Source organism: Leptonotus elevatus, chromosome 13 (assembly GCF_054856555.1).
Source record: "Leptonotus elevatus isolate MCC_2025b chromosome 13, RoL_Lele_1.0, whole genome shotgun sequence".
NCBI lineage: Eukaryota > Metazoa > Chordata > Actinopteri > Syngnathiformes > Syngnathidae > Leptonotus > Leptonotus elevatus.
In genome coordinates, this window is record NC_141251.1 from 8,231,037 (window position 1) to 8,252,157 (window position 21,121).

The 21,121-nt window shown below is 37.5% G+C and overlaps 1 protein-coding gene across 3 annotated transcripts in view; it reads left to right on the top strand.

Moving 5' to 3' along the window:
• Positions 1 to 21,121, top strand: part of ltbp1 (latent transforming growth factor beta binding protein 1) — a 50,884-nt gene that overhangs the window by 25,010 nt on the left and 4,753 nt on the right. For all 3 annotated transcript variants that reach the window (XM_086092611.1, XM_086092612.1, XM_086092613.1), the window contains 13 exons: positions 4,983 to 5,069; positions 5,394 to 5,519; positions 6,626 to 6,751; positions 9,503 to 9,622; positions 10,168 to 10,290; positions 11,724 to 11,849; positions 12,014 to 12,142; positions 13,707 to 13,835; positions 17,537 to 17,674; positions 18,282 to 18,443; positions 19,024 to 19,113; positions 19,257 to 19,385; positions 19,825 to 19,965. In XM_086092611.1, the coding sequence (XP_085948737.1) occupies positions 4,983 to 5,069; positions 5,394 to 5,519; positions 6,626 to 6,751; positions 9,503 to 9,622; positions 10,168 to 10,290; positions 11,724 to 11,849; positions 12,014 to 12,142; positions 13,707 to 13,835; positions 17,537 to 17,674; positions 18,282 to 18,443; positions 19,024 to 19,113; positions 19,257 to 19,385; positions 19,825 to 19,965 (1,626 nt within the window). The remainder of the gene's footprint in view (positions 1 to 4,982; positions 5,070 to 5,393; positions 5,520 to 6,625; positions 6,752 to 9,502; positions 9,623 to 10,167; positions 10,291 to 11,723; positions 11,850 to 12,013; positions 12,143 to 13,706; positions 13,836 to 17,536; positions 17,675 to 18,281; positions 18,444 to 19,023; positions 19,114 to 19,256; positions 19,386 to 19,824; positions 19,966 to 21,121) is intronic.

Genomic DNA, 21,121 nt, shown 5'->3' on the forward strand with positions numbered 1-21,121 from the left:
AGTAAATAATATAGAAATAATAATAAATGAACAATTTAATCATGTGGGCCATGTCTTTTTATGACCTCGACGTGACTGTATGCTCACCTTCCTATGCCTGGCCGATATTCCCAATTATTGGCGGCGATATTCAGCATTATGACGAATATTGGCATTGGCTTTTTTTTCTTATAAATAAATCTGACGGCCGATAATAAGTAGTTTAAATTTGAACCTGTGTTAACTTTGAAACAAAAAAGGCCAATCAAAACGTGAAAAGTGTAAATTTAATGTTTCACATTTCACATATTTTAACATTTTGGAAAACTTTATTTACTGTAGAAAAACTAGTTATTTACTTGTTCAAGTTTTCATGTAATCTTTTAAGAAATGCTATTGGCCTTGAGAGATCCCTGAACTTCTTGTTAGAGCTTTAAAACAAAAATGTCTATTGTCTAAGATTAAAAAAATAAAAATAATTTATTTTTTTTAAACATTTGGCAAATCTGAAAAAAATAAAAGTTCAATAAATATTTGCTTGAAAAATATTTTGACACAGTTAAGAGTTGGAGTTTGTTTTGTTTTACACCAAGATGTTCCCTTTTTGTGAATGTGAATATTAGCTAAAAATGCCGAAAATAGGTTATCGGCCTCCTTGAGTACAAATAATCGGTATCAGTAAGTATTGGCCCTGAAAAAAAAAATACTAAAAAAAAATTGGAATAAAAAATAAATACAAAAAAAAAATTGGAATAATAAAAAAAAATATCGATCCATCTCTAATGTCGCTTCCCAGAACTAAATTAAGGCTTCAGTTCTATACAAAGTCTGTCAAATGCTCTCAATTTAAATCTGCTCTCATCAAGTATTACCTTTGAAGTGAATTGGGTGATAATAGCACATCTGCCAATTCAATTTGTTTCTGGCAAATGCCAATCACGTTGCACCAAACAGGGGTAGGTCGTCCTCCTTGTGCAACGAAGCCCACAGCGGTCCTGCTGCGGGATTATTATCCTCTTAAAGTCGGCTCCACTTCTTTCACTACACCATTTACCTGTTATCGCCTCTTGACACCGTAAACAAACGGTGTGGCCGTGGCGCATATGGATGTGACTGCAATACCTGAGAAAATTCCTTGAGCTTCAGATATCACCTTCCTACCAGTCTTGAGGGCACTTTACAAATGCCTGGTGGTAAGCCACAAAGGATGGAGTGCCGATCAGAAGAGTGCCAATCCTGGAAGCGTGACTGACTTTGACACTTGACATATCGCAGGCCAAAACCTCGTATGTCGAAACTTGGTCAATTTCATATTGCTTATCGATACTATTAGTCAGTCCCCGCATGGATCAGTCAGTTTTAGAAATGATGGACCAATCTAAAGAACAAGATGACTTTTTTTGTTGTTGTTGTTTTTTGGGAGGGGGGTTGATAGATAAAGCTGCTTTGGTGTTGATTGATTCGATTTGATACTTTTCCATAAAAAAAAACCATTTATCTTTGCAGTGATTTACAGAAAATGCAGCGATAAATATTGACAATATACTTTCTCAGAACTCCACTCTTGAAACATTGGCATTGTCCTTCAAGTTTTCAAGTATATTGCGCGAGTGAAATGAAAGTCATCATATTAGCCATGTGGGCCATTCTTGGATCTGCAAGTGAGACAGAATCTGCCGTCTGTCCTTAGCATCAAAACTTTGAGACGGAAACAAAGCATATAGCATTTTCGTAACATTTTTTATTGGCATTTTTTTTTTTTGCGTGTGATAAAAGCAACACAAAAAGTTGTTTGATGGTAGGCTGAAAGTTATGAAGCATCAACATCACAAGAATACAAAAGGACTTTACTTCTCTGTAATTAAAATCAGTATTTCAATAGCACAGCTGTAAATAGACATGACAGATTTTATATTTAAGACAGTGGTCTTTGGAATGTGAGAAGAAAAAGAGACAAATAACTTAAAAAAAACTATTTTTTTAAACATCTGGTAGGCTAACTGAGCTATAAATGAGAAATAATCTTGTGTACCCGGCTTTTTTCTTTTTCTGAACGTAGACTCACTCTCTCACCCGTAAACCGTAAACAACATTTTCACCAAGCAGTGCAGTTATTCCACAGTACAATTTAGAATGTTAAATTTTAATCATTTAATCTAATATTATGGCCATACATACAACTACATACATTTTCTATACTGCTAATCCTCACAGGTCACACAATTGAGCTGAAGCCTGTCTAAAATGACTTTGGGGCATCACGGCAGGTGACACCCTGGATGGACTGGTCGCCAGCCAATCGCAGGACAAATCTTTATCTAAGTCACGACACCAGGCAAACATAATCCCGCCTAAACTAATTACAAACAAACAATTATGTTGTCATGGTTTGTATTAGACAAACTGTAACGTAATGTGAACACGTTCCGCAATGACATCTTCCAAGTGTGAGGAGTCAAACTAGAGTTCAATCCCACATGATTGATGCCGTTGGTTGAAGCTGCCCTAACTTAAAAAAATAAAAATAAAAAATAAATAACTCACCAATTTCAAATTTTTTATCCTCAAGAAGCTTTGGCCAATGTGAACTTGCCTCCTACAACAGCTCTCAGAAGACCTACTGTGCACTTACAAAAACTGTTCATTTCAATTCATAAAGTCAGAAAAGGGTCACAAAACTGAATGAAATGGAGGAAGTTCAACACCGTGGCTGTCCTCGAAGGATAACCACAACAGCAAAGCACAGGATGATCTGCGATGTGAAGAAAAAGCCTCGTGTCTTCTTAAGACTTACAGAAATCTTTGGCACGTGCTCACAACTCTTTGACAAACCTATGATATGTAAAATATTAAACAATTAAAGAATGAATTTCCTTTATCGATACCGCAGAAGAAGCCACTGGTGTCTCAACAAAATTTGCTACAGATGTGAAGTTTCCTGGATGTCCCACAGTGCTACTGGCAAACTGTTGTGCTGACAGATGAAACTAAAGTTGAGTTGTTTGGAAGGAATACACAACAGTATGTGTGGAGAGAATAATGACACCGCACCACCATCAAAACCACATCCCAACTGTGAAGTATTTTCGAGGAGTCATCATGGTTCGCCAATGCTTTCCTACTTCTGGGCCTGGACACGTTGCTGTCATTGAAGAAAATGTGACGTTAATCCGGAAAGGGCGACGCAAGACTTCCGTCTGCAACAACAAAGGCAACAACCAAATAATGGAAGTAAATACCCAACTGAATGGCTTCAACAGAAGAAAATACTCCGTCTCAGGTGGCCCAGTCAGAATCCTTTTTTTTTTTTTTCTCTTTTCTTTTTTTTCTAATTTTTTTTTTTTTTTTTTTTTTTAATTTTTATTAGTGATTGTGGCGTGACCTCCAGAAAGTGCGTCACTCCAAATGTCCCTACAATACTGTTGACCTGAAACACTTTAGTGAAGAAGAATAGTCAAAAACATTTCTAGACTTTAGGGCAAGTCTGATCTACAACTACAGGGAATGTCTTGGTTGAGGTTATTGCTGCCAAAGGAAGTGCCATCAGTTTTTCAATCCAAAGGTTCACATACCTTTGTGTTATGGAGGACCAATTAAAAAATGAAAATGCCCAAAAATTAATATAAATGGAAATAAAAGTGATAAGTGATCGATCGATCGATAGATATTGGATCCACTGCACACGCTCATCCATCCATTTTTTAATCAGTTAATTACTTGCATCATTTAAGATGGGAAAAAAATGACCCCAATATTTTGAGATGAACAAATATTCTAAATGTGATATGCAAACATTTATAATGCATGTAATTATCATCCGCTGTGACGCTAAAATAAAAATTTGTAGTGCAATTAATCTGCATTAATTCATGAATAATGTGATCATTTTTTGTGATTAATTAATCAGTTAACACTTTAACTTTGACAGCACTAATATATATATATATACACCATAAATAAATACAATAAATAAAAAATGAGATTCAAAAAATATAAATGAATATAAAAATAAATAAATAAATATATATATAAATAGTTTAAAAAAATTATATCAATAAAACGCATTGCTGCATTTGTTTATTTCATGCTACAAACGCTCTGTCAGGTCGAAATGTTATTCAAATGAGGGGGCGGTCCTAAGCCTCGCCGGCTTGCATTCATTTGAATAACATTTCGTCCTGACAGAGTGTCTGTGGAGCATGTGAGAGCAGAGCGTTTTTATTTGATTGATATTTAATTATATATATATATATATATATATATATATATATATATATATATATATATATATATATATATATATATATATATATATATATATTTTTTTTTTTAAACATTTATTTAATTTTATTTATTTTTATTTCGTTTTTTATTTTTTGTATTATTTTTTTTATTTTTTTTTACCCTTTATTTATTCATGGTATATATATTTTGTTGTTTTTATTTCCATTTATATTTATTTTTTGTATTTTATTTTTGGAATGATATTTTAAATCTGTTTTTATTTTCACTTTACATTTATTTGTTTATTTATTATTTAGTCATTTATTAATTTTTAATTGTGGCAGTTTTGATCCTTAATATTTTGTGTGTAAAAACATGGAAATTATTTTGTGTGTGTGTGTGTGTAGTATTAGCACAAAAATATTAGATATCATTTCATGACCAATTTTTGCACATGTGGCGCATGCACACATTAATGCTTGGTGACGAGCCACCTCCAAGAGAGAATATACAAATTTCAGCTTTTACTGTCTTTATGAAGGCTCAGGTGGCCTTTGCACGTCCCTTCTTGTTGACTTGAGGCGCGAGTACAAAAACTCTGTTTAGCTCTGCACCCGATCATCGTGATAATGCAAAGCCATACGCATTTTGGCACCGTACGGTGTAAAAAGAGGGTGAAAAGTGTACCTAAATCCTCAAATCTTTGACCAAAGCACATCACAGTCATGTTATTAATGAATATACTGAAAGTATTAATTAGTGTCTTCTAAATTTGATAGAGGTTGTCGAGGAGAGCTCCCCGCCTGTGCCAGTGGAGGTTTTCCCTTCTAACGCAGGCCAAGACATTGCACCAACTCAGTCAGCAGGTATGGTTCATTCCTTGTCTTTTCTTATGCAACTTTGTCCTACGGTTTATATTTGGGCTCAGTCCAGAGCATTAAGAATAAAATAACGTGCAAACCCTTTATTGTCAACTTTTTCACACAAGGCCGTGTAGTTTAGGATTCACCCCCCCCCCCCCCCCTCCTCAATAATACAACCCTTCATTTGACAACTCCATTTTGTGTTTACTTGTGTTGTCGATGTTACCTCCTCAGAATTGTAGATACGGGAAGGCATGATTATCACTTAGCTAAGAACATGATTGATGGGATTTTGCTGTAATGAGTTTGCTTTTCCTTCTGAAACAGAGGTGGACGAGTGCCATATCAACCCTTATATTTGTGGTCAAGGGCTTTGTTACAACACAGGTGAAGGCTACACCTGCCATTGTGATGAGGGATACCGCTTGAATGATGCACTGACCTCTTGTGTAGGTGAGTGTAAAATGCTAAGGCCATCAAGTTTTAAGATCATGTTATTTTATTTGCTATCATTTTCTAGTCTAAGAAAGGTCATCAGTGTGTGTGTGTGTGTGTGTGTGTGGGAGGGGGGGGGGGTTCAATCAGATCTCCTAAATCCCCCTCCCCACGCCGCAAATTAGTATTTGGATCGGTAGAAAGTTTCCCCAGAAGCACCAAAAACTTAAATCAGCGGAAATCCTGTCTGCTTAAAATGCTGAGAATGGAACAGTACCCACATTGCTTGGTGACGAAACCAAACAAACGGTTTACAAAGTGGTTTATTTTGGCCGCGAACGACAACTTTTGGATGCTAACTGCGAGGCTAAGTGCTCGCCAGGAGTGTCCGTCTCGGAACGAGAGGCCAATCGGAGTCGTGGCAATAATCACTGCAAAACTGTTTATCGTCCATGACATCATCTTCTCATCCGGCTGGCTCCACAACAATGGACAAGCAAGACAGCTACAAGTGTTGTCTGAGTAATTCTCACAATGTCTTTTTTGTTTTTTAAGTCCGCCGTCAGAGGCCGGGGGGAAAAAATGCTGTTGTGTCCCCCAAGACATTCCAGCGGGCTTTGTTTACATTCTGTGTATTCAACTTGTAATCTGATTGGTTCCGATTCTTTTTTTTTTTATTCTTTTTTTTTTAAGTCTATCGTGTTATTTCAATTGTATGAAGACATTTTCCATTCAGAGTCTGAAGGCAACACGTGGAAGCTGAAATCTTATTGGACAAAAAAAAAAAAGAGAACCTACAATCAACCGACTGCAAGATGCGCAAATGCTCTGATGAAGAAAAGGGTTGAAAATATAAAAAAAATTAAGAGATTAATTAATTACAGTATATCTATAATTAAGCAAAATGAGTTGAGATTCCACTCACTATCGATAAAGTGGCCGGTCCGAATCCTCTAGGATAATATCAAGTTTGTTTCTTTTCACCTATCATACATTATACTGATTTTACACGGTAGTCCTCTCTGTTTTGCTACATTAGCATTAGCAACTTTGTTGCAATCGTTAGCGTCATTGACGATCTCGCTGTGTTTCTAAACAGAATTTGTGCTCTTTTCTTTGTTCAGATTCAGATGAATGCTTGGAGACGCCATCTTTGTGCTCTGGCGGTCTGTGCCAAAACACTAAGGGTAGTTTCCTGTGTGTGTGTCCACAAGGATTCTTTGTTGATGAGGAGGGAACTGCTTGTGTGGGTCAGTATGTGCACTTTCATGCTTTCTGTATGTACGTGTCTTGGTTGAAAACATTTAGCGGGGCAGGAATCTGTTCCTAACGCACACAACATGTAACACAAACCAGAACACTGAATCATATTTACAATTACATATGTACTAAGGGGTTAACTCATTTTCTCCCAAAAACGTATAAATACTTTCCATTTTAAATATTACCATGCTCCCAAAGACGTATTTATACGTTTTTATGCTAGAACATTCAGAAGGCTTTGATGCAGCCTTTTAACTGAAGAGAATATTTGAAGCAATCGTAGTTATTACAAAAACGGCCAGCAGGTGGCAGCAGAGTAAGTGATCAACCAGGGCCATGTTGCAAAAAACTCTTTCCCCCACTGTTTTAAACAGATTTGTGAATAATGATGAAACTTAGCTATATTCTTATGCTAATTGCTGCAAAACAGAAGCAGAAAATATAGTTTTTTTCGTGATGAAAGAAGAGACTGATCTTTCTTTTGGTAGTGGTTCCATGTTTTCATAGCAATAGAACACAATATTCTATGGAGCGAAGGGGGTTGCTTCAGTGAAAATGGCTGGGAGTGGATGAGTTAAGAGTTTGCGTTTAATAAGCATCACTTGTCTCCTGCTACAAGCTTTTGTCGCATAACTTTGGTGTAATCGTGATGGGAACACACCACTTCCCTTAAAATTGAAAAAATCAATTCAAACTAAGTTTCTTCTTACATTAGGAAAAAGTATATATTTCTATCTGTTTCGGTTTTGCAGCAATTAACGTTAGAATATAATTAAGTTTCATCATTATTTACAAATCTGTTAAAAACAGTGGGGGGAAAGAGCTTTTTGCAACATGGCACTGGTTGATCTCTTATACTCTGCTGCCACCTGAAAACGTATAAATACGTCCTTGGGACACTTCAAAATTTTCAAATAGAACGCATTTATACGTCTTTGGGAGCAAAGTTTTGGAGACATTAGTATTTGAGTATTCAGGGATTTTTTTTGAAATGCTAAAAACGTAAAATAAGCCAACATTTATAAAGGCTTCATTTTCTGTACTTTCACTTCATTTCATTCATTTGGAAAACTCGTTTTATAGATTAAGCCTTTGATTTGTGGAATAAAAGAATAAAAAGGTTACACATACAATTGAAAGACAGGACAAAGCCAATTGAGAAGTTGTTGTTAGTTTTTTTTTACAAAAAAAAGTCTTTGGCATTCCATTTGTTGAGGCACTGTGTCACACAGAAACTCCACAGACTATCAAGACCGTATCAAGATCATTAAAAGTAGGTGGAAACTTGGACGGAAGCACGCTGGCCACACCGTTACTAAAATCTGCACCTCCGTGCTGCCTGCTTCCTCGCGCTTACTCTGATATAAATATGAGGTCGTCAGTCATTATGCGGTTTCTTGCCAATTCAACACAGAATTCCCCAACCGCAAAAAGGAAACTGAATTGGAGCTCTAAGAGCAAAACTAGCTGATGGTCATCACCCCAAAACTCAACCAAACCTCCCCTCTTCCGTAGTGGTGAGAAAAGGATACCGTTATAACTTTTTGAGGGTATGTTTTGGTTTATACATTTTATGGTATAAACAGATGCAAACCATCCAATGATTTATAGCACTTTTTTTTTTTTATCCGAGCAGAAAGACTAAATCACAGTGTAGCGGCTTCTTAAATCTTTGCTATATTGGATGTCAAGATGGTACTTTACTGGTTTGGCTTACTCTGACTAGCTCGTTTTTCTACCATATTATCTGTTGTTTTCCACCCAAATAATGAAAGCCTTATAATGAAAAACATTTTGGAAGCATTGTTTATTCTCCAAGAGATTATTTTGGGGGTAGTGTAGCGAAGACATAACAGTTGTGGAAACCAAAACGCTCGTTAATTAGAGATCATTCTAGTCATTTGTAGCAGCCGTTCTTAACATTTTGCATCAAATGCCACCTAAAAAAAATACGAAGCGTTCCAAATATCACCATAAGGGTAATGACCAATATTAAAGGAGAAGCAACCCAAAATATTTTTGGGGACAATAATATGTTCTATGCAGCCCGCTAGTCTAAATATAGTATTCTGGTTAATATTGTGTTAGTGAAATATGAGTTAAGCAGCAAAAAATCTGCCATTTTCATCCACCGACCAATCACAGCTCACCTGTTTACTGACGCTGCGCTGTGATTGGTTGTTACCTGAGAAATTAGCAAAATTGATGTCACCTTCAGTCGACAGCAAGTGGCAAATTGGTCGCTCCCTCTGAGATGGATAAAAACGGCTGGATTTTGCTTCAATGACTCATAATTCTACAAATGCAATATTAATCAGAATGTCATGTTTAGACTAGTGAAGTCACAAAATATTATTGTCAAGAAATGTTTAGGATTGATTTCCACTTTAAAATGCATTGGGGAAGTACATGTAAGTGTTCAAGAAAATAATATTATTGCAAGTCACTTTAACATTATGCACAATATGAATATATATTTTTTTACAAGCTAAATAAATGAATAACAAATACATAAATGTCTATAAAATTGTTGTAAGTGCATCTCTGCAGAGGAACAAAAGGGCGCCACTGCCACCTACTGTCGTGGATGTGCATTTACACTATATTGTGTCGCAAAAAAAATAAAATGGTTCTAGTACCACACTTTGAGAATCGCTGATTTATAATATAGTATACTGTGTTGTCCCTATGTGGTGATACTTTCTGTTAATTCTAAATTGTATTCACTTTTTTTGCAGACATCAATGAATGTGCAAACAGGACCCCGTGTCCATCTGGCATTTGCATTAACATCCCTGGCGGTTACAACTGCGGCTCATGCCCTTCTGGGTTCTTGGCACAAGAAGGCCAGTGCTTAGGTAGGTCCAATGCTGCCGGTATATTTGTACTGAATGTTTGTGTGCTTCATCTTATTCCCCCGTGAGTATTGCAACCTCCTGAAAAGACAAGCGCATTCATTTCAAGTTTTTTTTCTGCTGTCGCCACTGAAGCGTGACAAAGGCGGCTGTGCTGTGAGGTTGCGGCTCCTCTACAGCGCAAGGAAAGCCAAGCCACTGTGTGGAGGCGGTGACAGGAAAGAAATATGCCATGCTTACAGGGTCGTTTATAGAACTGCAGCTCACAGATGTTTGCACGTCGCTGCCAAATTGAACATCATTGAGTGTGCAGGAATTGTGGTGAAAGTAACTGCCTATTTATTCTCAGCAAAGGTGCAATGTTGGCAAGAATCGAATTGAACCAGTTGTTTGCGTAATTGACGCTGGCATGACTGCGAACCGCAAAATGAAACTGTTCCTATCTCAACAGCAAACGAATGATCTAATATTAGACATATGTGCAAATCCGTTGTTGATGTTCATCCTTTTGATGTACTGTACCTGTTTATGGTTCTTGAACTTTTCAGATATCGATGAGTGCCAGGATCAGCGCGTCTGTACCAGGGGTCACTGCATGAACACTGATGGTTCCTTTATCTGCCAGTGTGGGCCAGGCTTCAGCGTGTCTCCATCTGGTGACCAGTGTGATGGTACAGTAGTCCTTGTGCAAATAATATAATGATCAACGTTTATTTTTTATTTTTTTTTAAGACTTGGTTTATACTATGGAGTTTTGTTTCTGTGGTGGTTTCCAAGTTGGAACACAGAGCATGTATAGTGTCACGTCATATTTTTATGCCACCTTTTCACACATTTTTGCAGCTATGAAATGTCAGGTAGTAAATTGAGGACTCCGTGTACCACCTGAAAAATGTTTAACTCATTCACTGCCATTGACGCCTATAAACGTCAAAAATTCATTTGGACTATTTCTATTAGTTTTACATTTTTTCCCCACTTTTGTTAACAAGAGTATGAAAACCTAGACATTTTTTTTTAAAATAATATATATATATTTTTTGATTATTAAAAATAAGGGGCGTCAGGCGATTAAAATTAATAGCATGACTTCAATAGTTAACTCACAATTTATCAAAATTTTTACATCTGTTCTAAATGTACAATCCTTTTTTTCTAGGTTTTCATACTCTTGTTAACAAAAGTGGAAAACAAATTTAAACTAATAGAAATAGTTCAAATGAATTTTTGACGCCTATAGCCGTCAATGGCAGTGAATGAGTTAATTAGTTTATAGTCTGCCTATATAGAGATACAAATTCAATTAGTTCAGAGACCACGCTTGTAACACGAAACACTCATATTGCAAATTTCTTTCTCCAGTCCCATAATTATCCTTGTTTAATGTTTAGTTTGACCATAAACTTGTTTTTTTTTATTTTTTATGAATTGTTTACTATCTGCCAAACTGCTGATTGTTTTAAAATGAAATGAGATGAGAGTTCAGTTTAGTGCCACCATCAATCGTTTGTATCACAAATTTTTGCTCACAAGTCAAAGCGAAAAATAAAGCGGGTCACTCTTATCTCAAGGCACGACTGCGTATCTATCTATCTATCTATTCTAGTTATAGGCATTATAATGCAGTAGAAAATTTAAGAAAAAAATATTAAAATAAGAAAATTTATACTCCAAATAAGCAAAATTATCTTGCTGCCAACAGAACAAGAAAATTGTACTTAAATGTACCTGTAATATTTTTGAAAAATAAGAAAATTATATTAGGCCTTGAAAATAGTATTTTTTTAGATTAATTACAAGTGAAATGTTTGTTTTAAGCCTCAAAGTACTTAAAACTGGCTGTTTAACACTCAATGCCAAGACTGTTTGATGAAATAAGATAATTCGGTATAATAAGTATGTTAAAATAAGCAGAATGATCTTATTTTAAGCCAAAATAACTTGTCAGAGCAAAATAAGCACATTTTGGTTAAATTCAAGAAATGATATCTCACTTAAGATTTCCGTTTTTGCAGTGGTTGTGTAGATGAATACTTTTTCGCCAAAGTCATTTTTGTATCTGGTCAAAAAAGTGAACCTGTCACTGATTTGTGTGTTGCTGCAGATGTGGATGAGTGTTTAGAAGAAGACGAGCCTTGCAAGTCCATAGGGGAGTGTGTTAACAACATGGGCTCCTACACGTGTACCTGTCCCCGAGGGTACCGACCGATCGACGGCACCAGCTGCAGAGGTTAGCAATGTGAAGGAATCTCTCACTGTGTCTGTAGTCAAGGGTCACTGAAGCATGACAGTGGGCTGTTAGCAGGTGTGGACACATTCTGACGTCTATGAAGAACTAACATAGACACACAACGCACGCCCTCTCAATAGGAGTCGTCTTTCTTGTCTTTACAGATGTCGATGAGTGTGTAGACGAGCCAGAACTCTGCTCGCCCCATGGCGAATGTCTGAACACAGACGGATCCTACCGGTGCGAGTGCGGGAGCGGATTCACCGCTAGCCTTGATACGCCCTCCTGCGATGGTGAGATGTGAAAACAGACCACGGTTTGGCTAAGCAGTAAAGCTGTTTATGGCAGTTGTCAATTGGCTGATTCTAATTCATGTTTTTTCAGGATGTTTTTTTTTTCTTTCTCTCTTCACATGAAGGAAATGTCTGACAATTATTTTTGAGTCAGCGATTCAATAAACCTCAGTGAGAAAGAAGCGCTATGGGAACCCAAAACCATTCCACATCTTTTAAAGATTATAAGATTGATTTAATTGAACTCTTCATTCCTGTTCATAGTTGTTAAAAAGCCAGACATAACCACAGCATGGAAACCAGAATCTGTGCTCATCCTATGTGCTTATTACTTTGCTTTCAATTCTCATCATGTCTGCAATGTTTATCTGCTTTTATACTTTTAAGACAAGGAAAATGACCTGGGTTTTTTTTTCTTCTTCAGCTCACATTTTCTTAAGAAGCTTTAGCCGCTTTGCCGGCGCTGTAAAGTAAAACCAGTATTTTTGTGTAACAAAAGGAAATTCTTCGAGTGGTAAACAATCAAAGCCTTTGAGCTGACTGTCTAGACGCAGCGGTACATTTCCCTGCTTTCAGTCTTACGCAAGTAAACTTGCTCTTATTTGCTCTGCGATTGTGTCTACTTCGATGAAACCACAAAATGGGGTCCACTGTTTAATCGAATGTAGGTGGTTTATTATTCTCATCATTAATTGTACTCCCCCCCCCCCCCTTTCATTCGTGTAAATTAGAGCCCTCTAGTGGCCGCCTGAAGCTGTCACACCCGAGGCGGAGCTACAACCGTTGAGCTGGGTGACCGATAGGGTGGCCACTTCCGTCAAAAAGGAGGACATATTTGAAACAAAAATTAATAAGTGTTCCCTTGTTGTAACGCGGTTCACTCGCTGTTTCGCAGATTTTTTATTATTGCAATTTTGCATTCTTTATTTTTATTTTTTTTATAGTAATGTGCCTATTTTATAAAATTTATATTGAGAATGTTTAAACGAGAGAAATGTGTATGCCTCGATGAGAAAAGTGTATAGGGGTTTTAGAGCCTTATAATATTTATAATAAATGAAAAACAAAGCTGTAACCACTTTGCAGATTTCATTTATTGCGAGAATTTTTGGGAACCTAACCCCAGCGGAAAACGAGGGAACAATGTTTATCAGACTTGCGGTGTATTTTCATCAACAATAAAGTTTTGCATGGTTTATAGATCATGTTTGTGCACTAAATGGTACAAAAAATATCAATAAAAAGTCAAACTTATTTTTGACAATTCATTTTGTTGACAGAACCATGTTTTTTTCATGCTTCTACCGTTAAAGCCGGAACCAATTCTTGGTCTCTTAGCTGCATAAAATTCATCAGAATATACACGAGAGGTTGACGTGAATTGTATTCAAGCATTTATAGTTGACGCAGATTCTCTGGAGTTATGAACTAAATGACGCGATTGACGACGGCACGGGAGGAATTCGAATCGGTGTAACGAGTCGACAGTGACATACCGTTAAGAAATATGTTTGTCGACAATACGCACATCCAATAACACACAAGTTCTCTTTTTGATCAACAGATATTGATGAGTGTGGACTCAATGAGACGCTGTGTAGTCCTCATGGTTTCTGCGAGAATCGATTGGGTTCATTCCGATGCCTCTGCGACCAGGGTTACCAGGAAAGCCAAGATGGCCACAGCTGTATGGGTGAGCGCCGCATCTTCCGTTACAGTGCTTGTATATGAAGGAGGTGGGCTACTCGCCTTAAGATATCATACCTTTGTAAATGATGCGCAGAAACCTGATACAGTGAACTACTCTAATTTTGTTCTCACACAAGTTGACCACAGATTTATTTGAATAGATATAAACATTTTACTTATAAGAAATCACAAAAAATGGAGCAACTGTGATTTGTTCTCATTTGAAATCCGCATGCCCTGCGATTGGCTGGCAACCAGTTCGGGGTGTACCAGCTGGGATAGGCTCCAGCACGCCCGCGACCTTTGTGAGGACAAGCGGTTAAGAAAATGGATGGATGGATTGAAATCCACAAGTAGCCAGGCCAGAGTAATACCCCGCGATATAGCAAGGAATAAACAGAGGTGGGCATTCCATCAATATTGACGCAAGGTCCGTCAATCCGTCAATGACGGACGGCCATTTTGTTGACAATTGACGGGAAACTTCGAAAAATTGAATAACTAAGCATTGACGGACGTCCGTCAATGTAATCGGCAACCCGTCGATGACGGACGGCCCATTTTGGTGACGGATTGACGACTGATGGTCGATGGAACATTGACCAATGCCCACTTCGAATGACACAAACATTGACAGACGCTCATTTTGCGGCACAATCGACGGGTTGACGGTTCGGCTTGCAATACTGACGGACTGACGATGACGGAAGGGTGTCCCGACTGTTGACGATTGCCGAATGACGGACGCTCAAAATGAAGGTGACGGACTAATTTCATCCAGCACACTCGGCAACGCGTTGCCGCAAGCAGCTCGGCCTCCTCCAAACCAAAAATGTTTGGTTGGCAACTCGTCGACGTCGCGCTCTAAATGTCATTGAAGAGTACTAAAATCAATGAGTTGACTCGTCCGTACAATCTCTAGATCTGGTTACAGTGACCTTTCAGTAAAAAAAAACTTTATTCGGTCTGGGTTGAGGTTATCATTTTCCTCACACATCAGCAAACTTTTTGTGTAATATGCGTCCTTCCTGTTGATTTAGTACACGGAACATCCAGGGCTTCTCATTCAGACTGCTTACAAATTGTACATTGGACTACCAGGTTATGGATGCTGCAGCTTTTTCCCAAGCTCATTTACTCTTCGGCGCGATGAACCTTCCCACTTACTTGCTATCCCAGTGGCAATTGACTTCGCCGTAATCACCACAATGCTCTAATTCCACGCAGTGTGTGTTTTAAACACACAAACTTCCCATCTGTCATCTGGCAGTCCGGCTCGCTTGCACCTAAATTCGGTCCAGCCAGCTGCCTCGGTGCCTGCCAAGCCTTCACTGCGCTGCGGCTGGAACAGATGGACTCACTTACAAACAAGCACACAATCGTGCAGCGGCGGTGTAACCGCTAACCATTTAGAATGCTTCTCGTCTAGCTGCCTTCCTTCCTTTCTGTCTATCTCTCTTCTCCTTGACACTTCTGGTTTCCATGATTTTACCTCCCTTCATTGTCCACTTAATCTTGCTTCAGTCTCTCATGGTCTTCTTGTGGTTTACTACCCCTTTGCACCCTGTAAAATATCCATCAACATTTCCTTCTCAAATATCCTACATTCAATCTAAACATGCAATTTAATTAGAGGTTCCATGGCCTGCTGTCATGAGGACAAATCTGTCAAGAAAACGCAGGAAGAGTAACCGCGGCGGTCCGAATCAAGGTCGACCACCTTAGTAACGCTCCATGAATTTCAAGTATTATTTTCTGGAAACGGGCGCAAGCCTCGCATATATGTCCGTTTGTTAAGTACACAGAAAACCAGAGATAACAAAAATAGTAGGCAAACTCAAATGTGTTTCAAAAGGACAAAATACGAACGTCTGGTGGTCCCGCTCGCCGTGTCTGTTGATGATGATTAATGCTAGTTGGCGCATTCCTCTTTTTGCACACAGCTGGCTGTGATTGACAGCAGCAGTGAAAACTACGATCGAAATAATGTCTACACTACGACGGCGTATTAGGGCCACGTATGAGTATATTTTTTAGAGTGTGGGGGCAAAACTCGCAAATTTGCCACTTTATAAAGTGGCAAATTTGCGAGAGAAAAACTAATAAATTTGGGACTTTTTAGAGTGGTAAATATACAATTTTATAAAGTGGCAGATTTGCGGGGTGGGGGTGGGGGGGGGGGGATAATCAGAAACTTACAAGAAATACACGTAGCATACTACTCGGATGTTTGTGCCAATACTTTTCGGTCAGGTTTTCAAATAAGTTGCTAGTAATTGCTTTACCAGAGATTAATCATATGATGTTAAGCATTCGCTTTTTTAAGCGTTGGTTACGACCAGCGTCAAAGACGCCTCACTTTGCGAAGGTCCACACACTGAGGATGAAGCATTTAAGTTAATTTGTTAAAATGTACATTTACTTGTACATTTTTGTTTCCAGAACTATTATTTGCACATTCATACATTTTGGTATTTTTTTTGTATAAGTAGCTAAATTGATGTGTCGAATGTGCTGCCATTCACTTTCATTTACCTAAAGTATGCTAGCTTCTGATTGGTTAGTGTTAATTGGCTGATAGGGGATCAGGAATTTGTCACTCTCGCTACCGTGGATGATGAGTAAAGTTTAAATTAAGAATGAATCCGTCTCCATCCTGCTTTTTCATTTTATAAACAGTGTCCCATTAACCACCAACAAATCCTCACATGATTAGACTTCTGAGTTTCTGAGTTTTTATAAAGTGGCCAATTTGCAAGTTTTTTTCTCTGAATACTGCTCCCACCCTCTAAAAAATATATATTATATAGGTGGCCCTAATACGCCATCGTACTACACTACGAAAGCTTAGCTATGGTAAATAAACGAACCAAAAAAAAAAAAACTCAATTAACATGAAGGCATCCTGTTGTCATTTTCATCATCCTTGACGTTTATACAACTTGATTGGAGTACTGTACACAAGTTAATTTCAATTAATTTGTTACCTTTTGGAGAGTGGCTATAAAGTCACCCAAGCATTGATTAAAGGGTATAAATATTTATGCCCATAAAGTATTTGTATCTAGCAAACTGTTTTTCACTTTATCATTATGGGGTGTTGTGTAATAATGTTGAGGGTGGAACTCTATTGAATCCATTTTGGAATTAAGTGAAGGTCGTGAATATTTATGCAAGTCACCGTATATTACTATTATGGGAGGGAGGAATAATCAACAGTGCACTCATCAACAACGTGCCAGTTTTGTCAGACTTATCGTCAAGGTCGTGTTGACAAAAGGGACACTATTAGGAAGTGACAAGTTCACACCATTGAGCTATGTGTGTAAATAATGATTTCAATTTATTTCAAGATCAATTTGTTATGAACACTAGTTGCTGGAATGTTCACACTCAGCAACGTTGCTCCACCCATTTGCCCTCTTGACTTTTCACGTTGTCTTGAACCTGTGGTTCTTGTGTGGTTTCATGCATGCATATGATACAAAAAGGAAAAAATTCTGAATTCAAAATTGAATTTAACCTTGAAGTGACATTTCTGTTTCTGTTTCATTTTTGTTGTTTCTTACATATTATACATGATATGGCTAATATGGATTTTCCATGTTACAGTTGTGTTTGAATGACAAAGACAGCAAAAGCAAAGAAACGTGAGCATTTATTGACTTTTTTTAAATTATTTGTTGTACTTTTTCTCCTCTCTAGATGTTAACGAGTGTGAACTGCTGAGTAGTGTCTGTGGAGAAGCTCAGTGCGTGAACATTGATGGTTCCTTCCTCTGCATGTGTCCCAGCGGCCAAGAGTATAATGTCATGGTCGCCAGGTGTGAGCCCGTTCCCACAGGTGAATGATTTTCATCTTGTAAATAACGATGGACCTGGAAATGTTTGGAATGTGAATGATCATCATTTCTAATCTATCCTCCCAATGCCAAGAAAGTATTTAAATGGAGTTGTATTGAAAATGCATTTATTGGTCTTTTTCAACAAACAAACCCCAACATTTTTTTGAAAATCAACTTCAACATATGACCTTTGATTTGTGTCATATTTGATACATCCGGTCACAATGCTTTACATTTATAACTGTGACAAATATAATAAACAGACATATCAAACATATTAGTATTTCCAAAAAATCAGAAATAATATTTCCCACTATTATTAAAAAGTATAGGTGTCTTTCCTTTCTCAATTGGGGCGATCTGGCAAAATCGCTGGAAAAGCCTTCAGCTGGGTGATGCTGCCCTCTAATGGATTATCCGTGCAATGCATGTGTCAGATTATATACGTCAGGGTTTTAATGGGGGGGAAAAATATATACTTATGAAATAGAGGGCTCAAAATGTCTTGTATTTAATGTGATACGTTTGGTGTTCTTGGCTTAATGATAAAGTTGCATGACTTCCTGGTGCAAACCTCTTCCGTGGTTTCTACTCTTTGCCTTTCAGTGTCATCAGCAGAACATAAAGAGTGCTATTTCCACCTAAGCGATGAGAACTTGTGCGAGAATGTTCTAACCAGCCATGTCACCCTACAAGAGTGCTGCTGCACACTGGGAGCCGGTTGGGGTGACAACTGTGAGGTTTATCCTTGTCCTGTCAATGGCACGGGTAAGTATTCTCGACTAGAAATGATAATGCAATATATCAGGTGAAAATAGTCTTATTTTTAAATGATATTAAACAAAATAAAATGTGTTGAACTGCGAGGGTCATAGAAGATGCACATTGAAGGATAATTATTAACTCATTTACTGCCATAAATTCATAAAAAAAAAAAAAGATTGTTAAAAATAAGGGGCAAGAGGCGATTACATTTTTTTATTGTAATTAATCGCATGATTTCACTGTGAAAGTTAACTCGCGATTAATCACAAATTTCATATCTGTTCTAAATGTACAATAAAAAAAATCTAGGTTTTCATACTCTTGTTAAGAAAAAAGTGGGGAACAAATGTTAAACTAATAGAAATAGTTCAAATGAATTTTTGACGTTTATAGCCGTCAATGGCAGTGAATGAGTTAAGTCGTCACATCTTTCTCTCTTTTTTTTTGTGCTAATGTCGATACATCTGCCCTCCCTCCACATCTTATATTGAGCACCGAATTTCCACGCATGTTTTCAAGCAAGGGATTTTTATTTTATTTTTTGCGTTGTAGAATTAATCTCCAAATGTCTGCCTCATTTCAGACCAGTTCAACCAGATGTGTCCATCTGGAAAAGGATTTATCCCAAGTGGAGATTTGCTTTATGAAGTCCCGACGGCCGAGAGATACAAAAGTAAGTTAAGAAAACGAATCTTTGACCAAATCGCCACATGGATTTCAAAATGATTGCTACCATGACAATTCTTTCATTTGAACACTTAGCAAAACCCATATCAAGCAAGTTGCATATTGTAATAATTGAGGTGCTTTTTCCAGATGCAGATGAGTGCACACTGTTTGGCCAGGAGGTGTGTAAAGGAGGCTTCTGTCAGGACACTGTGGGCGGTTACGAGTGCTACTGCAAGACGGGACAGGACTACGACCCCACCAAACTGGAGTGCAGAGGTGTGCAATAAACCCTTTTCGTCCAATACACTCTGTGAGATTTTACAGCTGTGGTACAGTCAAAGGTTCGGGGTTCAAATCTCAAATGTTTGACTCAGCTGGTTAAACTGCAGCTCAATGGATAAGCGATGGATAGATTGATTGATTGTTTGTTTTTTATTCAATATTTTATTTGTATTTTCTTTTTTGTAAACAGACATTACAACAACTTAACATATAAACATATCTTTTTTTTTTAAATGATAATGATTGATTGATAATTGGTAGTGAATAAACTGATCATCTGGATTTCTCGAGGATAATATTACATTAGACCATACATAACTTCAGTCATGTCATGATTTCACCCCCCCCCCAAAAAAAAAAATAAAACTTGTGTGTGAAGTTGTTTCACAAAATAATGCAAGTTTTGTTTTGTCTCTTGATTCTTTTCTGGTAGACATAAATGAATGCCTTGATGAGTCCGTGTGTTTTGGAGCACAGTGTTTGAACACCGAAGGCTCATATGTTTGTTTCTGTAATCATCCTATGGTGCTGGATCCCAACAGTAACAGCTGCATCTTTGTTCCTGACATAGCAGGTGAGACAAAAAAAAATATTACAACAATAATTATCAAATGCTTTTGTGCACATATTTTGGATCTATGTTCAGAAGAAAAAGGGAGACCGGGGCTGGTCATGGGTAAGTTGTCACATTGCAAATTCCTTCTCCACCAGAGGGCGCAACGAAAAAGTGTAATACTATTTTTCTTTGTATAAATGGTCAGGGGTTGTGTACTGTCTGAGAAGAGGATAGCACATTGTGAGCTGAGATGAGTGGCAGTTATCTGTTTTGCGCAACCCAAAGTAAAAATTTTCACCTTCATATACTTTGAAACAGGCGTCGTACATAGACAAATTCTAGCAGCAAATCATGTGGACTCGTTAGAGGAGAGATTCAGGCATCATGTCATGCGTCAGTCTCTGCTCTGTTTTAAGCTAACTTTAAACTAGAGCAAGTATTAGCCAACATAAGTAGTTTGGGGCAACTTGTCTCAGTCATTTGGGGGTTTGTTGTCACATATGCAAAGTATGGGCCAGTGAAAAATGCACCTGTGACAACTCTGTTTACGTATGCCAGAATTGTTCTTCAGATGATGAATCTGGAGAGTGAGGAAATTAGTTAGCCGGGATTTGTTTCATTGTTTAAAAATGAATTTTCCAGTTGTTGGAACTACAGTATGCCCACATGTCAGGACTGATTTAAGATTCATGATGAACCATCCATCCATTAACCAAAATGTTGTTTTTTAAAATTCAATTTAATCTCAAATTTCAAGTTTAAGGGAAGCAAAACAGGCCTTTGAGGCTGAGAGCTATGACCTACATGCCAGAAGTTCCTAAGAAACTATTTCATAAAATTGTAGGTTAAAGTTTGCTCAACGACTATGGTAAATTTTCAAGATCAATGATAAACAATATCTCTGGCTGTAAAAACAAACAAAACAAAAAAAAGGAGACAAAGGATAATTTTGTCCTTGTTTTATCAGTTGCAAAATCCAATGTGACATCTTACCCCATATAGTGTGACAACTTGCCCACGGGTGGGGAAATATGTCACACGTTCACTCCCTCTATTTGATGCCTTATAATTCTGCACTGACACGAAGTATGACAATGACATGAATACAAAAAATATATACCTACGACTTTGGTCTTTTATCTGGTATACATTTTATTTATATATGATGATTGAT